This window comes from Calypte anna, chromosome 4A (genome assembly GCF_003957555.1).
Source record: "Calypte anna isolate BGI_N300 chromosome 4A, bCalAnn1_v1.p, whole genome shotgun sequence".
In the NCBI taxonomy this organism is placed as follows: Eukaryota; Metazoa; Chordata; class Aves; order Apodiformes; family Trochilidae; genus Calypte; species Calypte anna.
The window spans coordinates 1,728,024-1,752,450 of NC_044248.1; the positions used below are offsets into that span (position 1 = coordinate 1,728,024).

General features: G+C 47.3%; 1 protein-coding gene across 3 annotated transcripts; it reads right to left on the bottom strand.

Annotated features, from left to right (window-relative positions):
• Positions 1–1,494: 1,494 nt before the first annotated feature.
• SCARB2 (scavenger receptor class B member 2) lies at positions 1,495–20,931 on the bottom strand. 3 transcript variants are annotated; one of them, XM_008497399.2, is made up of 12 exons: positions 20,699–20,931; positions 15,334–15,491; positions 12,057–12,204; positions 10,452–10,640; positions 9,781–9,872; positions 9,128–9,247; positions 8,039–8,217; positions 7,379–7,497; positions 5,960–6,033; positions 4,903–4,954; positions 4,108–4,266; positions 1,495–2,609 (listed from the first exon to the last, which is right to left on the bottom strand). In XM_008497399.2, the coding sequence occupies exons 1-12, from the start codon at positions 20,813–20,815 to the stop codon at positions 2,568–2,570; spliced, it is 1,449 nt and encodes a 482-aa protein (XP_008495621.1). In that variant the 5' UTR covers positions 20,816–20,931; the 3' UTR covers positions 1,495–2,567. The 3 variants fall into 3 exon arrangements, with proteins under 3 accessions (XP_008495621.1, XP_030305891.1, XP_030305890.1); XM_030450031.1 differs by lacking the exon at positions 20,699–20,931 and adding an exon at positions 20,350–20,587; XM_030450030.1 differs by lacking the exon at positions 1,495–2,609 and adding an exon at positions 3,887–3,966.
• Between the last annotated feature and the right edge of the window lie 3,496 nt (positions 20,932–24,427).

The window sequence follows — 24,427 nt, forward strand, 5'->3', positions numbered from 1 at the left end:
CTAGCGACCCCGGTGGGGCAGCGCCGCGGGCTGTACCACTGCCCCGCCACGGGGAGGTGCGGGGGGACGGTCCCAGCCGGGCTGCGGGGGTGGGTACAGCTCAGCAAAGGCCGGAGCGGGATCCCAGAGTGGTTCCCATTGGGAAAACCTCCCAGCCCCGGAGATTCCCCGGTGTGACCGGTTCTGAGCAGCAGCGGGAGAGGGAAGGGCAACAGCTGAGGGGGGTGTGAGTCCCAGTAGCGTGTCATAGAATCCTAGAACTGGCTGGGTTGGAAGGGACCTCAGAGCTCATCAAGTCCAACCCTTGATCCACTCCCGCTGCAGTTCCCAGCCCATGGCACTCAGTGCCACATCCAGGCTCTTTGGAAATATCTCCAGACACGGAGAATCCACTACTTCCCTGGGCAGCCCATTCCAATGCCTGATCACCCTCTCCAGAAAGAAATTCTTTCTCATCTCCAACCTAAACCTCCCCTGGCACAACTTGAGACCCTGCCCTCTTGTCTTGCTGAGAGTTGCCTGGGAAAAGAGCCCAACCCCCCCCTGGCTCCAACCTCCTTTCAGGGAGTTGGAGAGAGTGATGAGGTCTCCCCTGAGCCTCCTCTTCTCCAGCCTCAACACCCCCAGCTCCCTCAGCCCTTCCTCACAGGAATTCTGCTGGATCCCTTCACAGCCTCCTTGCTCTTCTCTGGACCTGCTCCACCACCTCAATCTCCTTCCTGAGCTGAGGGGCCCAGAACTGGACACAGGACTCAAGCTGTGGCCTCACCAGGGGCAGAATCCCTTCCCTGGACCTCTTGGCCACCAGCCCACGTTGCCCTTGGGATTCTTGGCCACACTGCTGGCTCATGGTCACCTTCCAGGTCCGTTTCTGCCACTCTGGAGCTCCCCATGGGGTTGTTGTGGCCAAAATGCAGCAGCTGGCACTTGGAATGTTGAACCTGGCTCCAACCTCCTTTCAGGGAGTTGGAGAGAGTGATGAGGTCTCCCCTGAGCCTCCTCTTCTCCAGCCTCAACACACCCAGCTCTCTCAGCCTCTCCTCATAAATGAGGAGAGATGTCGGGCATCCTGAGCAGCATCTGGGAACAAGGAGAGCAAAGGGAATTCCCAAAGTGGTTCCAGACGGTGGTACTGTCAGCCTGGACACCCCGACAGCAACAGGGTGGGGGGTGTGGAGAGAAGGTGACAATTTCAGGCTGTAGTGTTGAATAAAGAGGGTGCTCCAAGGCATCTCCAAGGAGATGATGAGTTATGGGAAGCTGGGATGAGTTTCTGCTTCCCTGAGCTTGGAGCTCTCAAGGCAACAAGGCAGGGAGATGTCTGACCAGGATACCAGCTCTGCCCTTCTGCAGCTGCAGTGCTGTGAGGACACTGGGCTGTGGCTTTTGGCTACAAAAGATCATAAATAACTGCAGTCACCATCCTCCAGATGAACAAAACTGCTGAGCATATGATCATCTAGGGGAAAAACCAAACAACCAACAACAAACCAAAACAATACAAAAACCAATGTCTCTATTTAGAAGACAATAATACATTTTAAAAATACGTTTTACTATCCAGATCCAATGGAAATAGTTCCCAAGCAGAATATTCTTTTCACTGGGGGAAAAGAAAATACTTTTGTGATTTTTAAAACAAGTTTCACTTGACAAGTTAAAAAAGTGTTAGGGCTTCTGAAGGCCCCACACATACTGTAACACAGAGGTGTGCTTTGATCCTGAACAGTGACTGCCAAGTGTGCATTCCCATTAAACCACACAGCTGGTAACTCTGATACACACACACCAGGAAAAAAAGATCACCAGTTTTGTACCCTCCACCATCAAGAACAACATTGTGTTTTGTTTTTTAAGTTGAAGGAAAAAAAACCCACCCCAAAACCTGAAGGATAAACGCACGGCTAACATGCAACGGGATGCTGTGCAGAATTAGGACAGTTAAGGTGTCTGTGAGGAAAATTCATTGGCTTCTTTTTATCTGGTTACTACAGATGCTTCACCAAGTTTCACTCGAGTGTTTTGGGTTAGTTGCAGAGATCAGTTTTGTGACAGGACCAGTGGCATTGATCATCACCAGTCAGTGCATACTGGGAGTAAGCAGCAGGCAACACTTTACAGAAAAGCCAAGGCCAGGCCTGCAGAAGTCTCTGCTGCTGCTGGGTGATGCAGCAGCCTCCTCCTGTTTCTAGAATGTACTTTGCAGCCCACACTCCTAAGGCCATTTCCAAATTTTACCCGTGTCATTCCTGTGGTGAGCCAGGCTGTTTGTCACTGATCAAGTGGTTACACTCCTCTAGGGCTGTCAGTGCAGGTACAGAGAGTGTGGGGCTGAAAAAAGCAGGATCTCAAGCAGCTTTCAAATGAAGCCTCAAAGCTGTAACTCAGCTGGGAAGGAAAGTCTCCTCCCCTGATGACAGTGCAGGTTTCTCTTCCATCTCTATCCCACAAAAAGTTACACTTGACACGATGGTTTCTCCACAGTGGGCAATGCTGGGGAGTGGTGGTTGGCATTAGGTCAGCTCTAACAGTTTATTCTCCAAGCTCACAGGTTAAAAGAAAATCTACTAAGATGTCCTTATGAGTGGGGACCTTTCATCTGCAGTACCCTGAAAGAAAAAAAAAAATTACACAGTTAAATGTGGCACATTAGAGGGCTCTGTGGTGGGGAAGCAGACTGACCAGTCAGGCTCCAAACAGGAAAGGAAAAAGCTTTTGGTTCCTACTTCTAAGTACAATTCCCTGAAAGAGAACCAGCACTGCACTGGAAAGTTCCAGAAGGTGGCTGGCAGCACGGGCAGGGCTCACTGTAGCTCTATAACCCCCCTGGTGAGAGGGGGTCACAAGGAAAGCTGGAACCAGCTGACTGTTTGCAGGGAAAGCAACACCAGCAATGCAGAGAACATGGGATTTAGGTGTCCCTTTGTCATTTTAACCCCCCCTGCAGTGTTCAGGAACGTTCAGGAGAGCTGGCATCAAGCTGTACATGTCAGGTGGGGACAGGGCAAGGGTTCAGACTCTCTAGCTGAAGCTGGCAGTGCCAGAGGCAGGCTCAAAAGCTCCAAGGAAAAAGTACCAGTCTGTCTTGTAAAGGAACCTGAAGCACAGTCCTGAGAGTGTCTGCTCATGGAACTCCTCCTGCGTGGGGAACCCAGAGAAAACATGAAAAGAATGAAGCCCAGGGAGCCAAATACCTGCTGCTGAGAGCCACTGCTGGAGGAAAGGAGGCTGCAGACCTCACCACCAAAGTGCCACCACTGCTGCCACACCTCTAGTCCCTCTGGAGATGTGACAGTAGCAGGACCCACTAAGACAAAGCGTGTGCAGGGTGTGTCTGGGTGCTCTGGAGGCAGGGGTGAGCCAGGGTGCTTTCTCACACTGCTAGAAAGTATTTAGGGAACACCATGCAAGCAAGACCACACTAAGACCACAGCATCTACAAGGAGAAAACAGCCCAGTAGAGTACCCAGTCTGTTTCTCTCACCAGAGGACCCACAGTTTGTCTCTTCTGAACCTGGCTGCCTTGCCTACCAGGGTGAAATTTGGGCATCAGTTTTCAAAATGACTGGCAGCCTGAATGCCAACAGGCCATGACAGAGCTCTTCAGCCACAGAGGTAGAAACTGGCACTGTCTGGATGAAACTGCTGCAGGCTGCTGGCTGCAAAATTCATCCCATCTTTGGTCATAAATTTGCATTATGATTCTGAAAAATAACTGGCACAACACAATTGTTTCTTCTGAGAACACTGCCAGATTGGCTCTGGGTAAATCTGTCTGTCCAATATGGTGGATTTCTGCATCTTATCCTTCAGGGTCCTCTAGACAGGCTGATTTATTTTTTTTTTTACTACTGCTGGCAAGGGAATTAGGCACAGAAGATACAACCTGCCTTACCATGTTTCTTATATGAGCTCCATTCCTTTGTTTTGGTGCATTTATTCTGAGTCTATTAAAACTTCCCCTCCCTAGAAAGGTCGTTTTAAACAAAAACAACATATAAAAAAGGTTTGCATGCAGAAAAGACACTGAAAAGGCAAAATCAACAACAAGAAAATCCAATACAGGCAGACACAGAATAAGCAAGGCCAAATCCACATGCTGCTTACCTCTTCACTGACTCCCCGGGACCTGCACACAAGCACAACAAAAACAATCCCAAAAACAATTCCTAGAGCCATGATTACAAAGGGGATTCCAGTCACTACATTGGCTTCCAGCAGGACATGCTTGAGTTTGTTGGCAGACACTTCATCAATCAGAACACTCTGGAGAAGAGAGAGATGGGGAAAAAAAACTAGTTTATTTCTGATTTTCCTTTCTATCAGACTGCTTTACTTTTGTGAGGGGTAGGGAAACACTGCCCCAGCTCTCCACCTCTGCTTCATTGCTTGATATACTTTCCCTTTAAGAATTCTCAGCTCTCTGTGTGGCCAGAGGGATCATCTACCCTGCACTTCAAAAGAAAATAGTGATTTTTTTTAACTCTCAGCTTAGGAATGTTATATAGGCTTGGAATAAGGGTGTGTATCATTAACTAGTCCTCTGGAGTCCTCCCTGGACCCAGCCAATCCAACTGCAGCCCAGGAATATTCACTAAAGACTACTCAAAACATAAAGATGTGATCTTGTGAACTCCTGCCTCTTCATCTGAGCAGACATCTTCCCCATGGCCAACACCTTGGAAATTAAAAGGAGTGTCTGGCTGAGAATCTTTTGCAGGGCTGAACTTAATGCTATGGTCAACAAGAAGCAGGAGGACTGTAGTTAAGAAACAGCAACAGCTTCCTACCTACCACTGTGTAAAACAAGAAAAACAGCATTTTCTTTTCTGGTTAGCTCAAACCCACTGTTTTTGCAAGCATAAAGAAATCATGATGCTGCATGGAAATAAAAATATTTACCTCATTTATATACATCACAGGGAAAATCAGTGTTCGGATGTTGCCTGTTTCACTGTGTAAAAAAAAGCAACTATTAGATATCATGGGTTTGTAACTTTTCAACTTTTTGAGTGTTTTGAAGACATTATAACAGAACAATGAGCAGGGAGGCTGTCCCTAAAAACCTCCAGGCTGCTCCTTTTATTACAAATTCCCACCTCCCTGTTGAAGCAGAACAATCTCAGTCTCCAAGATGAATAAAAATTCTGTTTTGGAAGCAATGGAAGATTTGGGGACTTGACAGGGAGAGAAAGAGAAGGGTCCATAAGAGGCTCATTAATGACAGATTTGTGCCCATCAGCAGGAATGTTAAGCTTAGCTGATGTTGAAGGTTACTCATGTTTGGAAGACAAAGAAACTACTGTCCAAGCAACATGTGTGTAGCAGAAAAAAACCCTCAACTTTTGGCATGGATGAAATAACAGCTTACTCCTAAGCAGTGCTAATGCAGCAGCTCCTGGGCACTAGAAAACAAGGTGGTGCTATGCTGGAGAAACATCACCAGCCCTCCCAGGAGGACTGGGCAGATAAAATACTTCTTTTTTACTTGTAATATATATTGCAAGTGGTGCAAAAAAATTAAAAAATCAGCTCAGAAGCTGATTTTGAAGAACAGCTATCACACAACATTGGTGATGAGTAAATCAATGTGCCAGAATGACATGAGATGAAGGCATTGGTAGCACTGCACAACTGGGATGCATCTTGGGGACATCCCCCCAAACTGGGACACACAGAAAACCTGGCAGAATCCACCTGCAACAAAGAAATGGGGCATTTTACTCACACTGCACACTGCTCCCATCTGCAGGGTTATACTGACTGCCAAAGCTACTGCACAAGGAATTCTCTTTATCACACCAGTGCAGTCACAAGCAGGGTACTTCCCTCCAGCTGATCAAATGTGCCCTCCCTCCTTGTTCTCTCCAACCACCATTCCATGTGAACACTGCAGGCAAATTAATTGTGAATATCAAATCAGATCTGAGATACCTAAGTGGCAACAGAGAACACTTACAAAAACTCTGGTAACTTCCTGACATGAACGTTGATTTGCATCCTCTTGGCTGCTCGCAGGACAAGCCCTGTCAGCTGGGGAAGAGAAGAAACCAGGGTGTCAAAAAAAAGAGGAAAAGTGAAATAATGGGAACTGAGAGGATAAAACTAGCATTTACACTGGTGTGGACTTAAGGCAAGGCAAGGCAAGACCCACTTATTGTTGTTTTCAGAGAGATCCCCCCCCTCCCTCCTTCCTTTCCTCTCCTTTCCTTCGTTCCCTCCCCAGTAGTTTTGGAAACAGCCACCACCTGTAGCTCTTTGTTCTGCTTTGATTGTGGCACAGACTCAGCCACAAGATCAATCTTTCTTTTTGAGGGATGAAAACCAGATACTGCCCACAGTCAGGGGGTGTGTATGGCCACAGAGAGCATGAGAAATGCAATCCTCTCACTGCAATGCCACCACTACAGCAACTGGAGGCACAGGAAGATTTTCCTCATTCCAGCAGCAGAATTTAGGCAGGAGAGCTGGGGGGTTGGGGAGAGAGGTGCAGCTTCTGGTAGTACAGAAGGAGAGGGTAAGTCAGGAGGAACCTGGCACCACACAGACGCCAAGCAGGATCTGCACTAGGCCTGAAGAGAGGAATGGTGCAATCTCCTCCCACATTAGCTACACAGAACCATGTGATGGATGAGTCTGACTGCTCTCCTGCTGCACACTGGGCAGGTGGTGGTTTTGCTCTTTCCCTACACCTGCATTCCTGTGTGTGGATGTAAAGATCAGCAGTGCCCTGGGTTTTGCTGGGATAGAATTAATGTTCCTCATGGTATCAGGCTGGTATCAGGCTAGGGTTTGGAATTGTGATGGAAACAGTGCTGATAACATTTGGGTGTTTTAGGTACTGCTGAGCAGTGCTTACACAGCCTCGTGGCCTTGTCTGATTCTGAGGGTGCTCTGCCAGTGAGCAGGAGGCTGGGAGGGGACACAGGCAGGAGAGGTGACCCAAACTGGCCAGAGGGATATCCCACACTGTCTGCATCATGTTCAGGGATGGAAAACCAAAGGGAAAGTCTGACAGGGCTACTGCTGCTCAAGGACTGGCTGGTGGCAACCAGCTGGGATTTTTTTGCATCACTTATTTTTCTTGGTTTAATCTTTGTTTCCTTTTCTTTTTTTTATCCTATTAAAGAATCTTTATCTCAACCTGAGGTTTTTGTGGTGCTTAGCTGCCTGCCAGGGTTAAACCACAAGTGCAAACCACAGATCATCAGCTGCAAGCTCCCTTCATGTCTGACATTTCATGGTGTGAATACCAACAAGTCTGTAAACTTCCATGAAAGACATGATCATCACACTTCTGCATCCCTCACATACTATCTAAACCAAGCCCAGCAACCACTGAATCTTTATTGGTATCTTTTAAAAAGGCTGCACTTACAGGATTGATGTCCAGAAATGTCTCGTGATATTCCTTTTTTGGATTCATGCCCTCTATGTCCTTTATAAACTTTGGATCTGCTTGGTAAAAATGTGGAGCTGATATAAAGATTGGAGCACCTGGAATGTGAAAACAGAGCAAGTCACCACCTCAAAAAGCAGAGCAGGATCTGAGGAGGTTTTTGAGGACCTTGAAACTCTCCCCACTGTGCCATTTACAGTGAAAAGTCCACTCTGGAGCTACAGATTCAACACTCTGACTCTTCATCTTCAGAACAAGAAAATTTTCCTGCATGCAGCATCAGCACAGCTTCATGTCTGAAGCTTGCAAGCTTTTGCACTGTTTTTATTTAACTACTGGGATGTGACAGCTGCCTGGATAAAAGCAGAGGATAATGGCCCAAGTTATTCAGTGTGGATCCTGGCACTTCCTCCTGATTCCTTGATTTAAGCAGTTGCTGGAGCACAGAGCACCTGCCAGAAACATCCCCTCAGATGCATTTCACACCCAAACAACCACTTGTTGGTGGCAGATTTCACTGAGCACAGTCACAACCCAACAGGCCTCACCAAACTGTCCTCCTCGAGTTCAGACAGAAAAGAGAAATATGTCCCTCCCTGGTGTCCTTCCAGCTCCTGCTTCCAGCCCCTGGTACCATACCTTGCTTGCAGATGCTGACGTTGAGGACACCAGTGCCAGGGCAGTTTCCTGGTGGCACACAGAAGCCAGCATTGTCTGGGTTCACTGTGGTGTTGGCAAACACCATGGCAGAGGGCACAAAGCGGTAGGTTGGGATGTCTGCCACAGCTCCTGAGCTGTCATACACCAGGTACAGAGATCTGCAAGGGAGAAAAGCCAGACCTGCATTTGGTAGTCTTGAGAACATACTAACACCTGCTGCAGATGTCTCTTTCCTGCTGCCTAAGGTTACAGTCAGCTGGAGGTTTGGTTTAAGCCCATTCCAATGACCCCCTGCATGAAATTTATTAGGCTTTTGTTCACACACACATCTGGGGCTGCACAAAACAGACAATCCTGTGCCAGCTGTGCTGCTGCACGGAGCCTGATGCCTGCCTTCAGCAGCTCAGGGTCTCACTCTGGTCCCCAGGTTGCTATTGCATGTTGTGTGAGACAGTGCTGGTCCATGCTGCTGAGAGGGACAAGAAAAGGAACAGGCTCAAGGAAGACAATTTGCAAGTCCTGAACTCAGTGTAACACACATCTGGGTTGATTCCAACAGAAAATTTCAGATTGGTTTTCTTCTTCACAGAGAGCAAAATGGCCAAGGGAAGAGACAAGCTGGAGGGAAGCACAAAGACTTTCTGCATCTTGTTGCATTTCAAACAAGATGCAGATATTTGTCAAGTCATGAATGTCTGAAGAGGGCAATCCCAGTTCTCCAAAAAGGCAGGGCACAGAGGGAGATGTTGGAGGAAAGAAGCCTTGGGCAAGGTTCACATAGAACCTCCCACCCCTCCCTTCCACTAGCCCTACAGGGCAGACCAGTCTCTTTCCAGTCAGTTTCCAGATTTTTCACTTTATTGGAAAATAGCACAACCTTAACTTGATACAGATTGGTTTGGGGAGTTTTGCTATCTCTCTCTCATCCTTCATCCTGTGAATAAATGCAGAACACTCATACTGTTAAATAAAGTCACAGGAGGAAACCTACCAGCCTAACATGAAAGTTCAGAGGAATGGACATAAGTGCTCTGATTTAAAGTCTGAGTGACATTTTCTTCTCCTTACCTGCAGAAATCTGAAGAAAAGATGTAAATGTTCTCATCTTTGCTGATCAGTGGGTGAAAGGCTGTCCCATCTGTGCCATTGATCATGTTACATGCCTCTGTTGTCCACCAGCTCAATGATCTGAAGAAAACCAAGCACACACAGTTAAGGTTAAAAGATCTTTGAGCAATGGTCTAAGCAAACAAGAATCAAATCTGTACAGTGCTAAGTCCTCTTGCCTTGGCTCTGCCAACTAAAAAGGGGATTAAAATGGGGTTTATTGCATCTGTAGTCTCCTTAAACTAGTGCCAGGCAAGCAAGATGATGTCTGCAAGAGTTCCTCCCATACATGTAATTGCTGGCAGATGTTTTGTTTAATGGGAGAAGGTTGCTTTAGGTAGCTCAGCTTTGACTTCTTGGTAACACACACTGTCTGCTGAAGAAGAGTTAGATACCCAGGCACAAGATGTCCCAGGCAGTCTGCTTCTTCCTTTCATAGTTAAATGACAAAAATCAAAATACCAGGGGGCTGGTCAGAAGCTATAGCTGCTATGAGCTGCCACCATCCTCAGAATAAGAGGACCTTTTCCTTTTTTGTAAACAATACTTATGTTCACCCAAGGTGTGAAATGGGGCAGATTCTGACAGAGGCCAGATCACACTGGAAGACTTACTCTTTTCCTTTCCATTCCACAATCCTTGAAAAGTTGAGGTAGTCTGTTTCCCCACTTAGGAAAACATATTCTCCATCATCAGTTCCATTCATCTGCCAACAGAAAGATGAATTTTTAATCACTCATTCTGTAACACCTGGCTGGGAGCTACAACAGGGGGGCAGGAATTTAAGCTGTCATCACTTCAAATCCACCTGAGGAGATGGAGTCTTCCAGAGATAAGTGTAATTCATTTAGCCCCACCTTGAATATAACTGAGTGACTGGGCTTGATTGCCCAGGGAACAAGGAGTCCCCAGAGCCCCATGCAACCAGAAACACTGTGGAAGCCAGTGATGGCTCCAGCACAGACATACTGTCTCATTTTCATCATTTAGTAAACAAACTGGTGAGGAATTTTTCTTGTAGTTTGCACAGCCAGCCCCACAAAGCTCATGTTACTCCAGCAAGCACAGGCAATAGATTTCCATCCACCCTTGGAGAGCTTATCCATAGGTGATAAAGGGCAGCCAGATAAAACACTCCCAGCTGTGCTACCAGCCAGGGCCTAGATACAGCCAAACTGAAGAGGAAACCTCCTTTTCCTGTCCCTGCAGCCTCCTGGCCTCACTCCAAGCACATCCTTCTCAGCTGCAGCAGTGTCCCCCCTTCCCCACCTGAAGCAGCAGTTACCTTACTGAAGAACCCAAACACTGGGTCAACCTCAGGACGCAGGAGGTGGATGGTGGACAGGAGTTTGTCCTTGTAGCCCCACAGCAGCTCATGAACAGTGTGAACTGTGAAGAGGGACTCCTGGTACAGAACCAGCAGCACCTCAGTGGCAAGCTGCAGAGAGGTTAACCTGCTCCACTCCATGGCAGCCTGCCAGGGGATGAATGAGAGGAGCAGGAGTCACATTTGCTGTAGAACAAACAACACCAGCTGCAGACAAACACAGGCACACAGACACATCTCAGCACTGGCCCCGTTTCAACTGCACTTTTAGTTTTATTGTTTCCACTGGGGCCAAGGGATGTGCTGCCTTAGGGGTTGGTTCTTTGGCTTTTCTCTTGCAGATTCCTGTTCAGCCTGGCACTGGCACACGACCAGCCCAGTTCCATGCCATAGTCCTCAGAATGGATTTTACATGAAATTTGCAAAACTGCTTTCTAAACAGCCTGAATTCCACAGGTATGTCACAGACATGTCTTCCTTCACCTTTAGAAGATATGGTTTACATCTAAGAGTCAGCCATTTCTCCAAAATGCAAATAACATCAATGTTTATTCCCTTTCTAGCTGCCAAGTGATTTTACAATGTTTCTTGAAAAAAAGACAAAAAAAAAAGAAGGGAATCTTCCCTGAGTGAACCAACCTGTAGTTCTTCCAGCACTGCCTGTTGCAGCACATCACAGTTAGAAGTCTGAGCCAGAGGTAATACTTGCCATGACTCAAATGCCTGTGAGGAACTGTAAATAGTTTGCAACTTCTAGTAAGCTGAGTCCTATCTACTACTAACAGTGTATTCATGCACTCATCCATAAAACCAGACAACACTTTTTGGAAATACTGGGGGAAAATTAGAAGTTAATGTACCCCAGAATTTATGTTAATGAAGCAATTTGGGGAGGGGAGGCTTAGTTACACAACCAACAAGTATTTTAGTACAGTCTGACTTCCTCTGGAAGGTAGGACAGCTTTAGGTCTGCTTATTCTCAGACCATCCCAAAAATAATGGCCTGCCTCTGGTCACCAAAAGGAGAATTTCTTTGCAGAGTACTTTCACCTAATACAGTTTTGGGGTGCATGTTTTATTTTCAGTTTTATTCTGAGAGCACCTTTTCATTCACCTGTAGCTGAAAACCTTCTAATTTCTACTTTTTAAGAAAATCTGAGATGCAGACTTGGAGGCAATCTTTGCAGTTTTGACAAGAATAACCCCAGGCATTCCAGATTTGCTCATCCAAAAGTCACAGTTCCTCCTGTGCATCTGACACCACTGATTGCCTGGTTTCACTTACCCACTGAAACCCAACAACAAGCCTGATTTCTGCTCTTCTCTGAAATGTGTGACAACTCCCAGGGCAAGAGTGAGGCACGAAGACTACAAGAGGCATAGAACCCCCCTCCAAACAGTCCAAACCAGAACTGAACCCAGTATCTGCCCCAGATACAAGCTGCCTCTCTTGTTCTTCAATCATGTTTATCTACCACAAAGGGACAGAGAGTCTGCAGCAAGAAGCTGCTGGTTACAAAGTGGGTGAGGATGATTTCCAAGCAGAAATGAAGAAGAACTCACCACTGCAGGAATATTAACTGTTCTGATCAGGTCCACTTTAGGGTCTCCCACTGACATCTGAGGTTCAAACACATATGTCTTTGGATTCAAAGCAGAAACCCTGGTACCATTGTCCAAAAACTGAACATGCACTCTTGGCCTGTATTCCCTGAAAAACAAGAGTTTGTTCTCTAATCAGGTTAACCAAGCACACATAAGATCAATTGCAATCAACTCCTGGCTATGCTACTGCTTTAAGCACATAAAGGGGAGGACTGACAGCTCATTAGGAGTAGATCCATTTTTGCTACTGATGTTGTCAGAACCAGAACCCCCCTTTGTGTCAGTGTAAGCTGAATCAGACTTCACGGGGTGCTTCCAAAAACGACACCCCACATACTATTTTTTTGCCTCATCTTAAGAAACCTCCAAGGAAAGAAAGAGAAGAATTTCAGACAGTACAGGAAGGATTTAGAGAAACTTTCTTTGAAGTCCAATTTGAAAATGAAACTTTTTCCCCTTTGCTGCAGGCAAAATTCAGTCCTAGGGACACGAGGATGTAGGCTTCATCTGAGTCTCACTAACCTGACCTGAGATCTACCAGAATCTTTCAGCTGGCTTCAGAGTACTTTGCACTAGGACTTCTGGGCTTATGACCACAGAACAAGTCTTATTTTTGTTCTCCTTTAATTCTCAGGCAGGAATTCTGGACATGACAGAAACTCAACTGAATTTTTGCTATGAACTACCCATGGCCTGGGAGGTTGCTTCTGTTACTGTTTAAGCACTCAGACGAGCACCATAAAGCCCAGGACTGCTGACAAGCAAGTGCAATTGGCAAGAAACATCAAATGCTACCTGAGGAGGAAGTCAGATCTTAATTACCCTGAAAAGCATCTCATAGCCATAATTCAGTCCATTGTCACTACCCTTTTACAAACAAGAAACAAAAAAAAAAGTTCTGCAGAGCTGTCTGGAACTGTTTTTGTTAGAAACCAACCATTTCTCTTCACACAAGCAGCCTACCTACCACTCCTCAGCAGCCCTACCACTCCTCAGCAGCCCTACCCCACCACAACATTTTGGTCTGGCAACACTTCCAGCTTGATTTGGCAAGAGCCTCTGGGGCTTGGCTTGAGGGGATGGGAATGGACAGTTGTGAAGTGCTGCCCCTAAAACAGGCCAGAGTTACCCCGAGAAGCCTCTCCAACTCTAAAGGGGCTGGAGAGGAAAACAATACTCCCTGATTAGGGATATGAGCAGGAGGACTTTAGATGTTAAAGACAAAAAGCTCTAAATGGACAATATTCAGGTGTTCTCTGGGACTCAGTGGGCTTGGGCAGATAAGCAGCTTGCACTTTATAATGAAGTATTTAATATGCTGCAAATTCAGCTTCCAGGATTTAAAAACACAAGCAGTGCTACATGGTTGTTACAGAATCTCCCTCTGTACTAACTGGGTTTACAATGCCTGGTGCTCAAAGCTATGAACTGCAGAAACAAGAGGTAGACAGAGATTCTCTTGATTCACCCCACCTCCTCTCTGCTGCTCATCAGATTTTTCTCTCTGCTTCTTTGGGCCACTTCACCTCCAGCCTTTCCCCCCAGTGCCCTGTTTTATAAAAACACTCAGCCCTGCACTGCATGCTAGGGAATTCAGGTGTTCTGCCCCATGCCAAACTGAAGTCAGTCTTTAACCCTTTGCTGCATGGGGGCTGTGTGACAAACTTGGTTATTTATTCTCTGGCTCCAGCATGCAGTATGTCTGCAGCATCCCTCCCTTCTCCTTTATCCTCCCAGGTGCCTCTTTCCCTCCACCCACCCCTGACAGTCTGGCACAGCCAACAGCAACAGCTCAGCCAGGATTCAAGAATCTGCTGGAAAAGAGCCCTCCACTTCCTAACTTTCCTCCTGCTTCTCTCAGGCTGAGCAGACAGCACCATGGACTCCTGCTCAGACATGTCAGAACTGGGCTAACCAAACAAGCCAGGAGCCACTGAGTGAGGCAGGGCTGAACAGGCAGCTTCCCTCCCACCACAACAAACAACCTGGAGAGAGCTGCTCAGAGCCAGCCCCTAGCACAGCACAGCCCAGACAGCTGCTCCACCAGCCCCTCCATCCCTCTCAGCTCCACCAGCCCCTCCATCCCTCTCAACTCCACCAGCCCCTCCATCCCTCTCAACTCCAAAACTTATGTATCTTTTCTCTTGGTTTATCTCCTACAAGGTATTTGCCAAATTATCCCATGTGGTTTGCCCAAGCTCAAGGAGACACCGTGCAGAGTACAGGGGAGATGGGGAAAAGCCTGATTGCAGAGAGGGAAGAAAAGCTGTGGTGTGGGAGGAAAGAAACAGGGTGGTAATACACACTGCAGAGACCAAGGCTCCCATAAAGGCTCTCCCTTCTATTCCAAAGTATTTTTTTCAAGCACTAAACAAGATTCTGGTCATTTTGCAGCTTAGGTAAAGACAACTCTTTCTGGCACTGGTCTGAAGGAGCATGTGTGACACTGAGAAATCAAGCCCTTTGCTATGGTTCTCATCCCCCTGTGACCTCAAAGAGTATAAAGCTCCCTGCCCCAGGAGTGCTGCTGCATGCAGTAGACAGAATGAAGCTCTGAAGGATAACCCAGTTGTAAAGTGACTTCACAGCCTCTTCCCATGCAGCAGACTCAGGCTCTCCGTGTGCAGCCATACCACACAGAAGGAGAGTTCAGGAGCCTGATAAGCTCCAACACTGCATGTGGCCTCAGGAAGTCCAGCTGTCTGCAAGCATGGTAGCTATGTCTGAATCTAAGTCAATTTTCTATTCAGGGCTGGCTGAGGAAGACCCCTGTGGTACCACACTCTATCTGGTTTTCTGACCACATTTTTGTTCATGTGAATTGTGCAACTTCAGCTAGGAAGTAGTTTCTGAGGGAACATGAGTCATGCTTTATGCAACACTCCTCTCCCCAGACATCACCCAACCAGTCACTGTTTTCACTCTCATAAGATAGCAGGCTAGGATGCAAGGAACTTCCTCTGTGTTCAGCAGCTGAGGATCAGTAGCACACAAGCAAAATCTTGCCCCAGATCTGACAGAAGCCACCGGCTTCATCCAAAACTGATTGCAGGTTCTCCAGATGTCACTCTAGTTGTACTCTCTGGGTGGTGTGTCACCCTGCTGCCTTGAACAAACTTCTCACATATTAACATTTAGGTTTTCTCCTAGAATAGGATGCCAAATGTTCTGGATCCCACTTTTTGGCTTTCACACACAGGAGGTTTAGTGAAATAAGACAGCAAAATGGTCCTACCGGTAGGTGTAGGGCCCTATTTCCTCCACAAGAGGAGTGTCACCTTGCAGAACTTCCAAAGGATTTGTCACATTAAAGAAGTAGAACTGCATGTAGACTGGTGGAGGAGGATCCTCCCAGGCTTCAAAGGTCTCCGTGCCATTTTTCAATACTGTTCCCTGAAACGACAGAAAGACAGGTGAGCTGTTAATGATGGCTGCTGTAGGGTATTTATAGGAGAGAGAGGAATTCACAGAATCCCAGACTGTTTGGGGTTGGAAGGGACCTTAAAGCTCATCCAGTCCCAACCCCCTGCATGGGCAGGGACACCTCTCACCAGCCCAGGTTGCTCCAAGCCCCATCCAACCTGGACTTGGACACTGCCAGGGATGGGGCAGCCACAGCTTCTCTGGGCACCCTGTGTGTTACTACCCTCATGGTGAGCATTACTTTCCTGATTTCTAACCTACATCTCCCCTCTGTCAGTTTCAAACCATTGCCCCTTGTCCTGTCACCACCCCCTCTGATGAAAAGCCCCTCCCCAGCTTTCCCACAGGAATTCAGTGCCCTCAGAACAAGCACAGGCACTCAGGGCCAAGACCCCATTTCTATAAATGTTTATAAATACTTTTTTTACTTTGGAGCATCTCACTAAATAGCAACAAGATCAGACAGGTGTTACAATGTCTTGCAGATTAGGACCATACATTCTGTTGGGTCTGTTGTTCCACTTCTTCCCACAAATCCTTCTGCCTGTCATTTCTCAGAGTGAAGGCTTAGCAGCTATTAAACAGTGATCCTGTGCCAGCAAAAACCTAACCTGGGGTAAGAGCATGCAGCAGCATTGCTGAGCAGGAATGGAAGCCAGCCCAGCTGGTAGCACTTTGCATTCACAGCCCGTTCTCCTCTGGTAATTTCAAACCATGTATTCTGTGCACATCACAAAAAATAATGTATTTTAAGCATGCTTCAGGAGGTTTGTGCATTTCTTTGGATCTAGCAGCACCTCTTATGTACAATTCCCTATGCAGCCTCATGCCTGTGATCCTGTTTTCTCCTGATCTGTGCCAAGGAGGCTCAGCCCTGCATTGAGACACAGCCCTCCTGAAGTTGGTTTGTAGGGTGAGGAACAGAAACTGTCCCCAGCTCAGGCACAGCATTCCCATGATGCCACCATAAAGGGCTGGGGGTGAGGCAGCCAGGTATTTAACTCACCTACAGATGGCCATGATAGTTCTTCTCCATTTGCAAATAACCACATTACAAAGTCAATTATTTCAGAGGTGCTGGTGTTCTGAACTGCTGATGTTTGCTCCTTTCCTAAGCTGTCAACAACTCACACCTCTCACATGCATTGAACACAGCAGGTGTGAGCTTGACACAGTTAAACATAACAGTGGTTGAACAGGCATTAAACAAAATTAAACAAAATTAAACAAAAACTATTGCCTGTCTTGACCCTAACCATCCATACCTTGGAATCTGACCTGTTCCCTGGCAGCTACTAAGGACACCCATCTCTTGCTCATATATCTCTCATATGAAGCAACTAAACCAAGAGATTATTATTCAGTCTGAATGGGCAATGTTTTAAATAAAAACAAATGCATTCTGGTCATATTCATCCCAGTTTCAGGCTCCAGCCCATGCTTTATGACAGAGGGATCATGTTTATGATGTGCAGGGAGACCAGGTCTGCTGTTTCCCTCTCCTGAGCTCAGCTGAAAACCAGAAGGTCCCCAAGACAAAGCAGCAGCCCTAAATCTAATATGGGTTTCTGCCTCACCATCTACATACACACCCATGCACCAGATTACAGCACTAGCCAGAGAGAAACCCAAGAGCTTTTCTCTGGCAGGTTGGTTTAAATACAAAGATTTGAACTGAGATTTTGAAATCACAAGTGATGCCCTGGGAAATGGGCTACAGAGCAAAAGGGGGAGTGAAACCAAGTCATCCAGTGATTATTTTTTTCCCTGGATCTGCACACCACCATTTGGGTTTCCCACAGAAATGACATGTCTATAGCTCTGTGCAGTGACAGCCCCAGTCGTAAACCCAGATCCATGAACTTCTGGGCTGGATTCAGATAGAGTCCCAGGAAACTCTTGAGTAACAAAACACAGTAAGCTCTTTTCTGTTTTTCAACAAATGGTACCAGGGATATTTGGGTCTATCTCATGATATGACACAGCCTGGACCAGAGAGAAAAACATAAGCACGTATTTTTGAGCAAAAGATATGTCTGCACCCCTCAAGTTTGACCCTCCTCCCCACCAGAGCAGTCTCTGATGTTACATGACTGGGACTGTTTGGGTTTTTTATCAGCTTTGGCTGAGGTATCAGATATCAGATCACTGGACTGCTCTTTAAACTGAAGTATGTGAAAGATACAGCTCCTCAGTAGTTATTGCTGCTGTGCTGCACCAGGCCAGAGAATCAGACCTTTTGATACAACTACACGCAAGAACAAGAGACACAGATTAAAAGTATTTAGAAAGCTCAAGTCAGACACCAGCCCTGCAGGAGCAGCCTGGAGAAGCATCAGGCTCAGAGCTCCTGTCCCAGAGAGATGCAGGGATGTACCTGCTGCAGGAGCACAACCTCAGGCTGTGGATAGTGTCATCCCCTGCCTTGACTCAGAAGCACAGCAGAGGTTCTCCTTCCCACATGGACTCCAAGCCCATTCCAAGTGTACCAAAGCATCCTTCCCACTGACTTTATTTATCATGCCAGCCCTCAGTCTGCAGCTGCCTCATTCTTTAGTGTTTTCCTGTCTTGACCAGGCTTCACACAGAGGAAATAAAAATCAAGCCTCCCCTCCCAAACACAACTGTTGTTGACAGTGACAGCAGGGGTGGGAAATGGTACTGAAGATATTTGGAATCTACACAGGAAATTAAATATCAGTTTTTTCCCCTGGAGCTGCAAAATGTTCTAATCCCAGGACACAGTTTCACGAGTTAATCTAGGACAGAACTTAATAACAACTTTTAAGAGAAGTCATGGGGTAACAGTTCAAACCAACACCAGCAGACTTCTCTGACCCTGCACCTTGGGAGCATCTCAACTGATCCTTCATCTAACCCTCCACACCAAACTGTGCTGAGAGCTGTAGTATTTCACACTGAACAACAAGAAAACATCAACACATCAACTAAATCAAGGGACAAAATCTCCTCTGTGGCCTTTTGACTCCTAAACATTAAGGGCCAGAGTGCTGAGACAACATTTCATGTCAGATGCCTTGGGCTGCAGAGAGCTGGAAAAGCTCAAGTCTAGCCACATTTCAAAGGCAAATTGAAATGTGTCTATTTGCATGAGATACTCTAAACTGCATCCATGGCTACACAAGAGACAAGCATTTTTCTAGAGCACAGAGAAATGAGGAGATGCTCATGTGGGGTAAAGCACAAGTGGAAAGCAGCTGAATCAACAGAGTGAATGGAGCACACTGCTTTGGGGCTGAAAGCTGTTCTTCTGCAGTCCGTGTGTGTGTGGCTCCTGGAGAAGGCCAGGAAGGAGTCAGAGGCTGGCACAGGGAGCAGGATGCCTGATTCCATGCAATCCAGATGGCCACCAGCACGAGCTGAAGAGTGGTAAGCAGAACAAGACTGAGCTCTGGGAACTTTATCCTGCATTACTGAAAGCTCTGCTGAGGGAATACCAACTCAGCCTTATGTAAGCAACCACCAGGGCTGAGGAGAAAGCAGCTAGGAGATCACATGTGTAAGGAGGATCACATCTAATTCCTCACTGTTCTACACTCCCACCAAAGCTTTTATTTTTTACCCTACTGCTCTTTTAATAAGAGCATGAGGTAGGCTTGAAATCAGAACTTCTGTTGTGATGCAGAAGGTGAGAGACTCCTTTAGAGGAGAGGCCCAGGGAGATGGAACTGCACACACCAATGCAATGCTGCAGTGATATGGGTTGATTTGCACACAGCTTTGCATACATTAACACATCACTTCACACCTGGCTTTCAGACTGCCAAACAAATGACTTCAGGATAAACCCTCCATTACCCAAGCTACTCTCCAGCATGGCAGAGGCTCCTACCTGAGAACAGACACTGCAGGAGGAGCTGTGGGAGCAGTTTCTGAGGAGCAGATGATGCTGGCAGGCTGCATGACACCTTATCTCATGGTAACCTTTTTTTTTTTTGGCTATCCCCTGAAGTTTCCAGGCACGCTTCAAAGTGTCACAACTTGCTTTAAGCTATCTGCCACCCTAAAACTGCTAAGTGGAGGAGGGAAAAAGCCTCCTCTCCTTAGTAAACTGTGAAAGGAGCAGAGGGAATGGATGGAAGCTGTGCCAGGGGAGGCTTAGGCTGGTTGTTAGGAAATATATTTTCACTAAGAGGGCTGTCAGGCATTGGAATGGCCCAGGACAGTGGTGGAGTCACCATCCCTGGAGGCATTTAAAAGGCATTTGGACCTGGTCCTTAAGGACAGGGTTTAGTAGTTGGCTGGTGTTAGTCAAAGGTTGGACTGGATGAGCTTGGAGGTCTCTTCCTAAACATTCTGTGAAGACAATACAGCTTCTATGTTAGGAAATGCTCCCTGTCAGTACCCCAACAGTACATTGGTGAGGACATCACGAGGGAACAGCAGACTTGGGTCACCAGTTAAGACAACAGCACGGGTCAAATCACTTCATTTGTTAGCTCTCTTGGCTTCTCAGTCAGAATGACAGAGAAGATGATATATTCCTCAGGCTAGGTAGATAAATTATTCATTTACTTGCTTCACAGCTATTTTAAGACAAAACAGCCAAGCAGCAGCATTTCTCCTGTGAAGTTTGGGACACTAACAGTGAGGCAGTTGACTTTCCTCACTGGATCAATGCAAAGAGCCAGGATGTGAGAGCCACAAAACCTTTGGCAGAGCATGAACAGCGACGGGCTCTGCATTCACAAGAAGGCTGGGATGGGTGTCCCCAAAGCACACTACAAACAGCCCTTACCAGCAGGCTGAGCTAACTGGCTGTCACCACCCAGCCCGGGAAGCCACCCCGTGTCCCAGCCCCTGGCACCTCTGGCAGGAAAGGAGCAGCAGAACATGGAGAAATCCATGGGACTGCAGAGGGATGGCAGAAGAGGAGGTGGGCATTAGGTGTCCCTGCTGCTCCGGAGAGGCCTCCTCACCACACCTGCTGCTCCAGGGACAGTGAAGCCATCTCTTGATTCGGATTGACTCCGTTTTCACCCAGCTCCGTGCAGCCGGAGCCCTGCTGGGAGGTGCAGGGCAGGGAGGGCTTCACTGCTTCACCCACAGTTGGTGCAAAGGAGACAGAAAACGCCGCCCTCCCCCTCCTCCCAGGATTATTCCGATAGGGAATAAACCAGTCAGGAGGATGGGGGGGGATCAGCCCGCGATCTCACCTGCTTCACCTGCAGATCCACCACTCTCTGGAAGACGTGTGCCACCAGTAAGGAGATGCTGGCGATGAGCAGCGTCATGGACAGGACCCCCACCGTGACGAGGCACAGAGACTTCATGGCTGCTGCTGGAGAAGGGACAAACCCCGGCACCCACACAGCCGCCACCGCCGGGATCCGGGACGGGCTGAGGGGAAGGGCGACCGCTTCGCTCCGCCTCGCCCGCCCAGGGACAGGGAGGAGCCCGAGAGAAGCCGAGAGGAGCCGAGCCGAGCCGAAAGGAGCCCGGGAGGAGCCGAAAGGCGTCGGGGACGAGCCCGGGCGGACCCGAAAGGAGCCGGAAGGACCCGAAGGGCATCGGGGAGGAGCCGAAGGGACCCGAAAGGAGCCGAAGGGCATCGGGGAGGAGCCCGGGAGGACCCGAAAGGAGCCGCCTATGGGTCGGGCGCAGCCGTTTCCCGCCCCTGAAGGTCCTTGAGGAGCCGCTTCCCGGTGTCGAGAGCCATGGGATGAGGGAGGTTTTGCCCTTCCCTTGTGCTGGGGATGGGGTAGTGATAGTGTGTGCCTGTCCCTGAATCTAGGATCTTCAGAAAGCGTCGTGGGAAGAAAAAAAATAAACAAAAAAGCAGTGGAAAAGCAGCTGTTCTTCAGCAGGATGGTGAGGGGAAAAGCTGTGAGGAAAACGAACGGCCTGGAGGCTGAAGTAAGCGTCACAGGGATCAGGTTCCACTACGGTTTAATGCAGTTCAGCTTAGGGCAGGCAAAAGGAAGAAATTCTTTACTTTGAGGGAGCTGAGCCCCTGGCCCAGAGAAGCTGTGGCTGCTCCATCCGTGGCAGTGTTGGAATCCAGGTTGGATGTGGCTTGGAGCAAGCTGGGCTGGATGAGCTTTAAGGTCCTTTCCAACCTAAACCCTTCTGTGACTCTGAGGGTCCACTAACAGAGCTATCCACTCCTCAGGAAGACACTGATACACCCATTTCTCCTCTAAGACCATGGGCACTACTGGTCCAGCTTCCCATCCATCATCATCACCTCCTGGGGCACTGCTAGGAGGAGGGAAAGAATCCTGCAGGAGGGAAAGATCCAGGTGGGTTTCCTGCTTGGATGGGCTGAGGTGTTTTTCTTTACAAATACTATTTCCTGTACGTGGAGCTGCAGTAGCAGTGTGTACCCTTTTTCTTATGAAAAGTCATGAGGCCACATTTCACAGTTGTCTGGAAAACAAGAATTTTTGTGGTTCCACCCATGCAGCAGGAAAAAAAAAAAATTGTTCTGGCAATCATTTTTTTGTTTCGTTTCCCATTCCAAACTGGTGTTCTTAGCTCTGTTTCATCATCATCTCTCCAGAAGGCAAGCAACAGAGTAAACAATTAGAATACATTTTTGAAGGACCCTAATTTAACTACAGCAAGGGAATTCTTCCCATCAAAAAGTTCTTCCACGGGAATTCTCTCTGAAACCACAAACCTTCCTTAACACCATAAACATTTCCTTTGGTAGGGAGCAGCTGCAGTGACAGTTTTTACAAGCAGCTGTCTCCTCCTGCAGCATATTAAATATATTTTCCATGCCTGCTGAAGCAGTGAAGCAGAGACCTCCTTCTCATCTCACCTCACACAGTTTGACTGCCCTGTCACTTGTGCCTTCAGGGAGGGTATCCCAATGCAATAGAAGCTGACCAGGTCTGTTGGCTCTACATCAGTGATAAATACAGAAAAACAAGATTAGGCAGCAATTCTCTAGCTATGCAAAGCCATTTTTATCATAGCCACGTTTCACAGCCATGAATTCTTTTTTATTCATGAAGTTAAAGAGCATGCTGTTTTGTCAGAGCACTGAAACCCTGGGAAATCAAAAGAAAGGCAGGAATACTTAAGGGTTTCCAGCAATATTTTAAATGGGAGGTACAAAGGCTAAATTTGGCTTTTTAACCCAATGGATAAAGGATTCTTGCAGCCCATGGCACCTCTGAAATTCTTTTAGCTGAATGCTGGTGTGAATATTTCTAGATCAAACAATGATTTCTGCAGAATTTCAGTTTTGCTTCATTCAGGCTTTGTGTTTCTTTTTTCATAAAAATCTCCCTGTGTGATGCATAGAGCCACATCATTTCTCCACACTGATTTTCTACATTCTCAGTGTAAATAATTTTCTTTTTTTGGCAAATTATTTTACCTTTGGGACTCAAGACGCTGCTCACTAAACCAATCCTGTGAAGAGTGACTCCCCCTCTGCAGTGCCCCATGGGAATGCAGTGGGTGCAGTGCTGGCTCAGGGCACAACACTGGATCAGAATTACAGATCCCTGGAACAAGCAGAGGCAAATCTTCCCCTTGCAAAATCCCAGTGACATGACAAGGGGAAAAAGCAGGTAAGGCCCACTTTCAGGAAAACATGGGCATGTCTTTACCCAAAGAAGTCTTCAAGTCAATTATTATTTTTCCTTTCTTACTCCTTTCCATTAATCTTCCCTGTCCCCACTCCTTTCACTGTTTGACTGCTTAATTTGCCATTCCCAAGAATCTCTGCCACGTTGTTTATAGAAGCTCATGAAAGTCACTCTGCTCATCTGCTCCACTCTTGTCTTACCTCCATCCTCATCCCTGGGGACATTTATTTCTCTTTCTTTACCTCTGGTTGTACAGAGCCCATCACAACTGGGATCCCAGCTCTGGTGGCCACTTGCACCAACACCATAAATACAGTGAAAATAACAGGCAAATCCTGCTCTGTGAAACAGCCAACTGCCAAGCTGGGACCTCAGCCTACAACTACCCAAAAAGCCAAAGGCAAACTGATACCTGGAACAGATTGTCCCTTCCCTGTCATGTGCCATTCCTCATGCTTGATGGCAGATGGGGCTGCAGGGATGATGTTGGGATCTTTGGGAGAGAAGCACATTACAATGGGTGTTGCCAAGGTTCCCTTTGGAAATGTAGAGCTGCAAGGAGTGAAGGGCAGGTAAATCAGAGAACACTGAGTTGTTGGGGTCTGGAGAAACAGAGCTGCAGGAGAATCCATCAAGTGAGGCATGGAGTCTGCCCCAGAAAGCTGCTGTGCCTTGTTCTGCCCCATCACTCACACACATTGCTGAGCTGCTCTGGGTTTTGCATGAGGAACCTTCATGGTTGGACCTGATAATCTTGTAGGTCTTCCACAACTAAAATGAGCTTCATGCTCCCAGGGGAATAGTTTGGGGCCTCTCCTGATGATTTCCATGTGCTAAAATGACCAGAGAACCCTTTCTTAAAAACTAAGACATGGATTAAATAGTCCTGTCCCATGCACTGGGATAATCTTGACAAAATATGAAAAGTTACTCCATATGAGTCTGTCAGTGGGGCTGCTTCAGTTTGTGTAACACTGGTTACTTGGATCCTTGGGATTTACATAAGGCAGGAAAAGACTTGTCAGGGCAAGAATTAGGAAATTATACAGCACAGTATCAGCCCCATCAGAACTGATCCCAGAAATCCTTAATCCTACTCCTGCACTTCAGTAACTCTTGGTCCTTTCATTTGTGTTGACTACAAGAGAGGGCTGGAACAGCAGATAGGAAGGGCTGGATATTTTTGATGGTCCCTGTGCACATCCACATCTCTTCATGGATCTCTGGTCCTTGCCACCCAAGATAGGAATCAGGCATGTCCTTCCTTCAGGCTGCAGCACTCCAACCCTCTGTCTCTGCTGACAGACCTGTTCACACCAGGTCTAACTGGATCCAAACCTG

Excerpts from the sequence above, each read along its gene's own strand:
- SCARB2 (XM_008497399.2), bottom strand. The coding sequence starts at position 20,815 with ATGAAGTCTCTGTGCCTCGTCACGGTGGGGGTCCTGTCCATGACGCTG. Across the intron at positions 9,873-10,451 it reads TGTTTGGGTTCTTCAGTAAG|ATGAATGGAACTGATGATGG; the intron begins GTAACTGCTGCT and ends TTCTGTTGGCAG. Across the intron at positions 9,248-9,780 it reads GTGGAATGGAAAGGAAAAGA|ATCATTGAGCTGGTGGACAA; the intron begins GTAAGTCTTCCA and ends GGTTTTCTTCAG.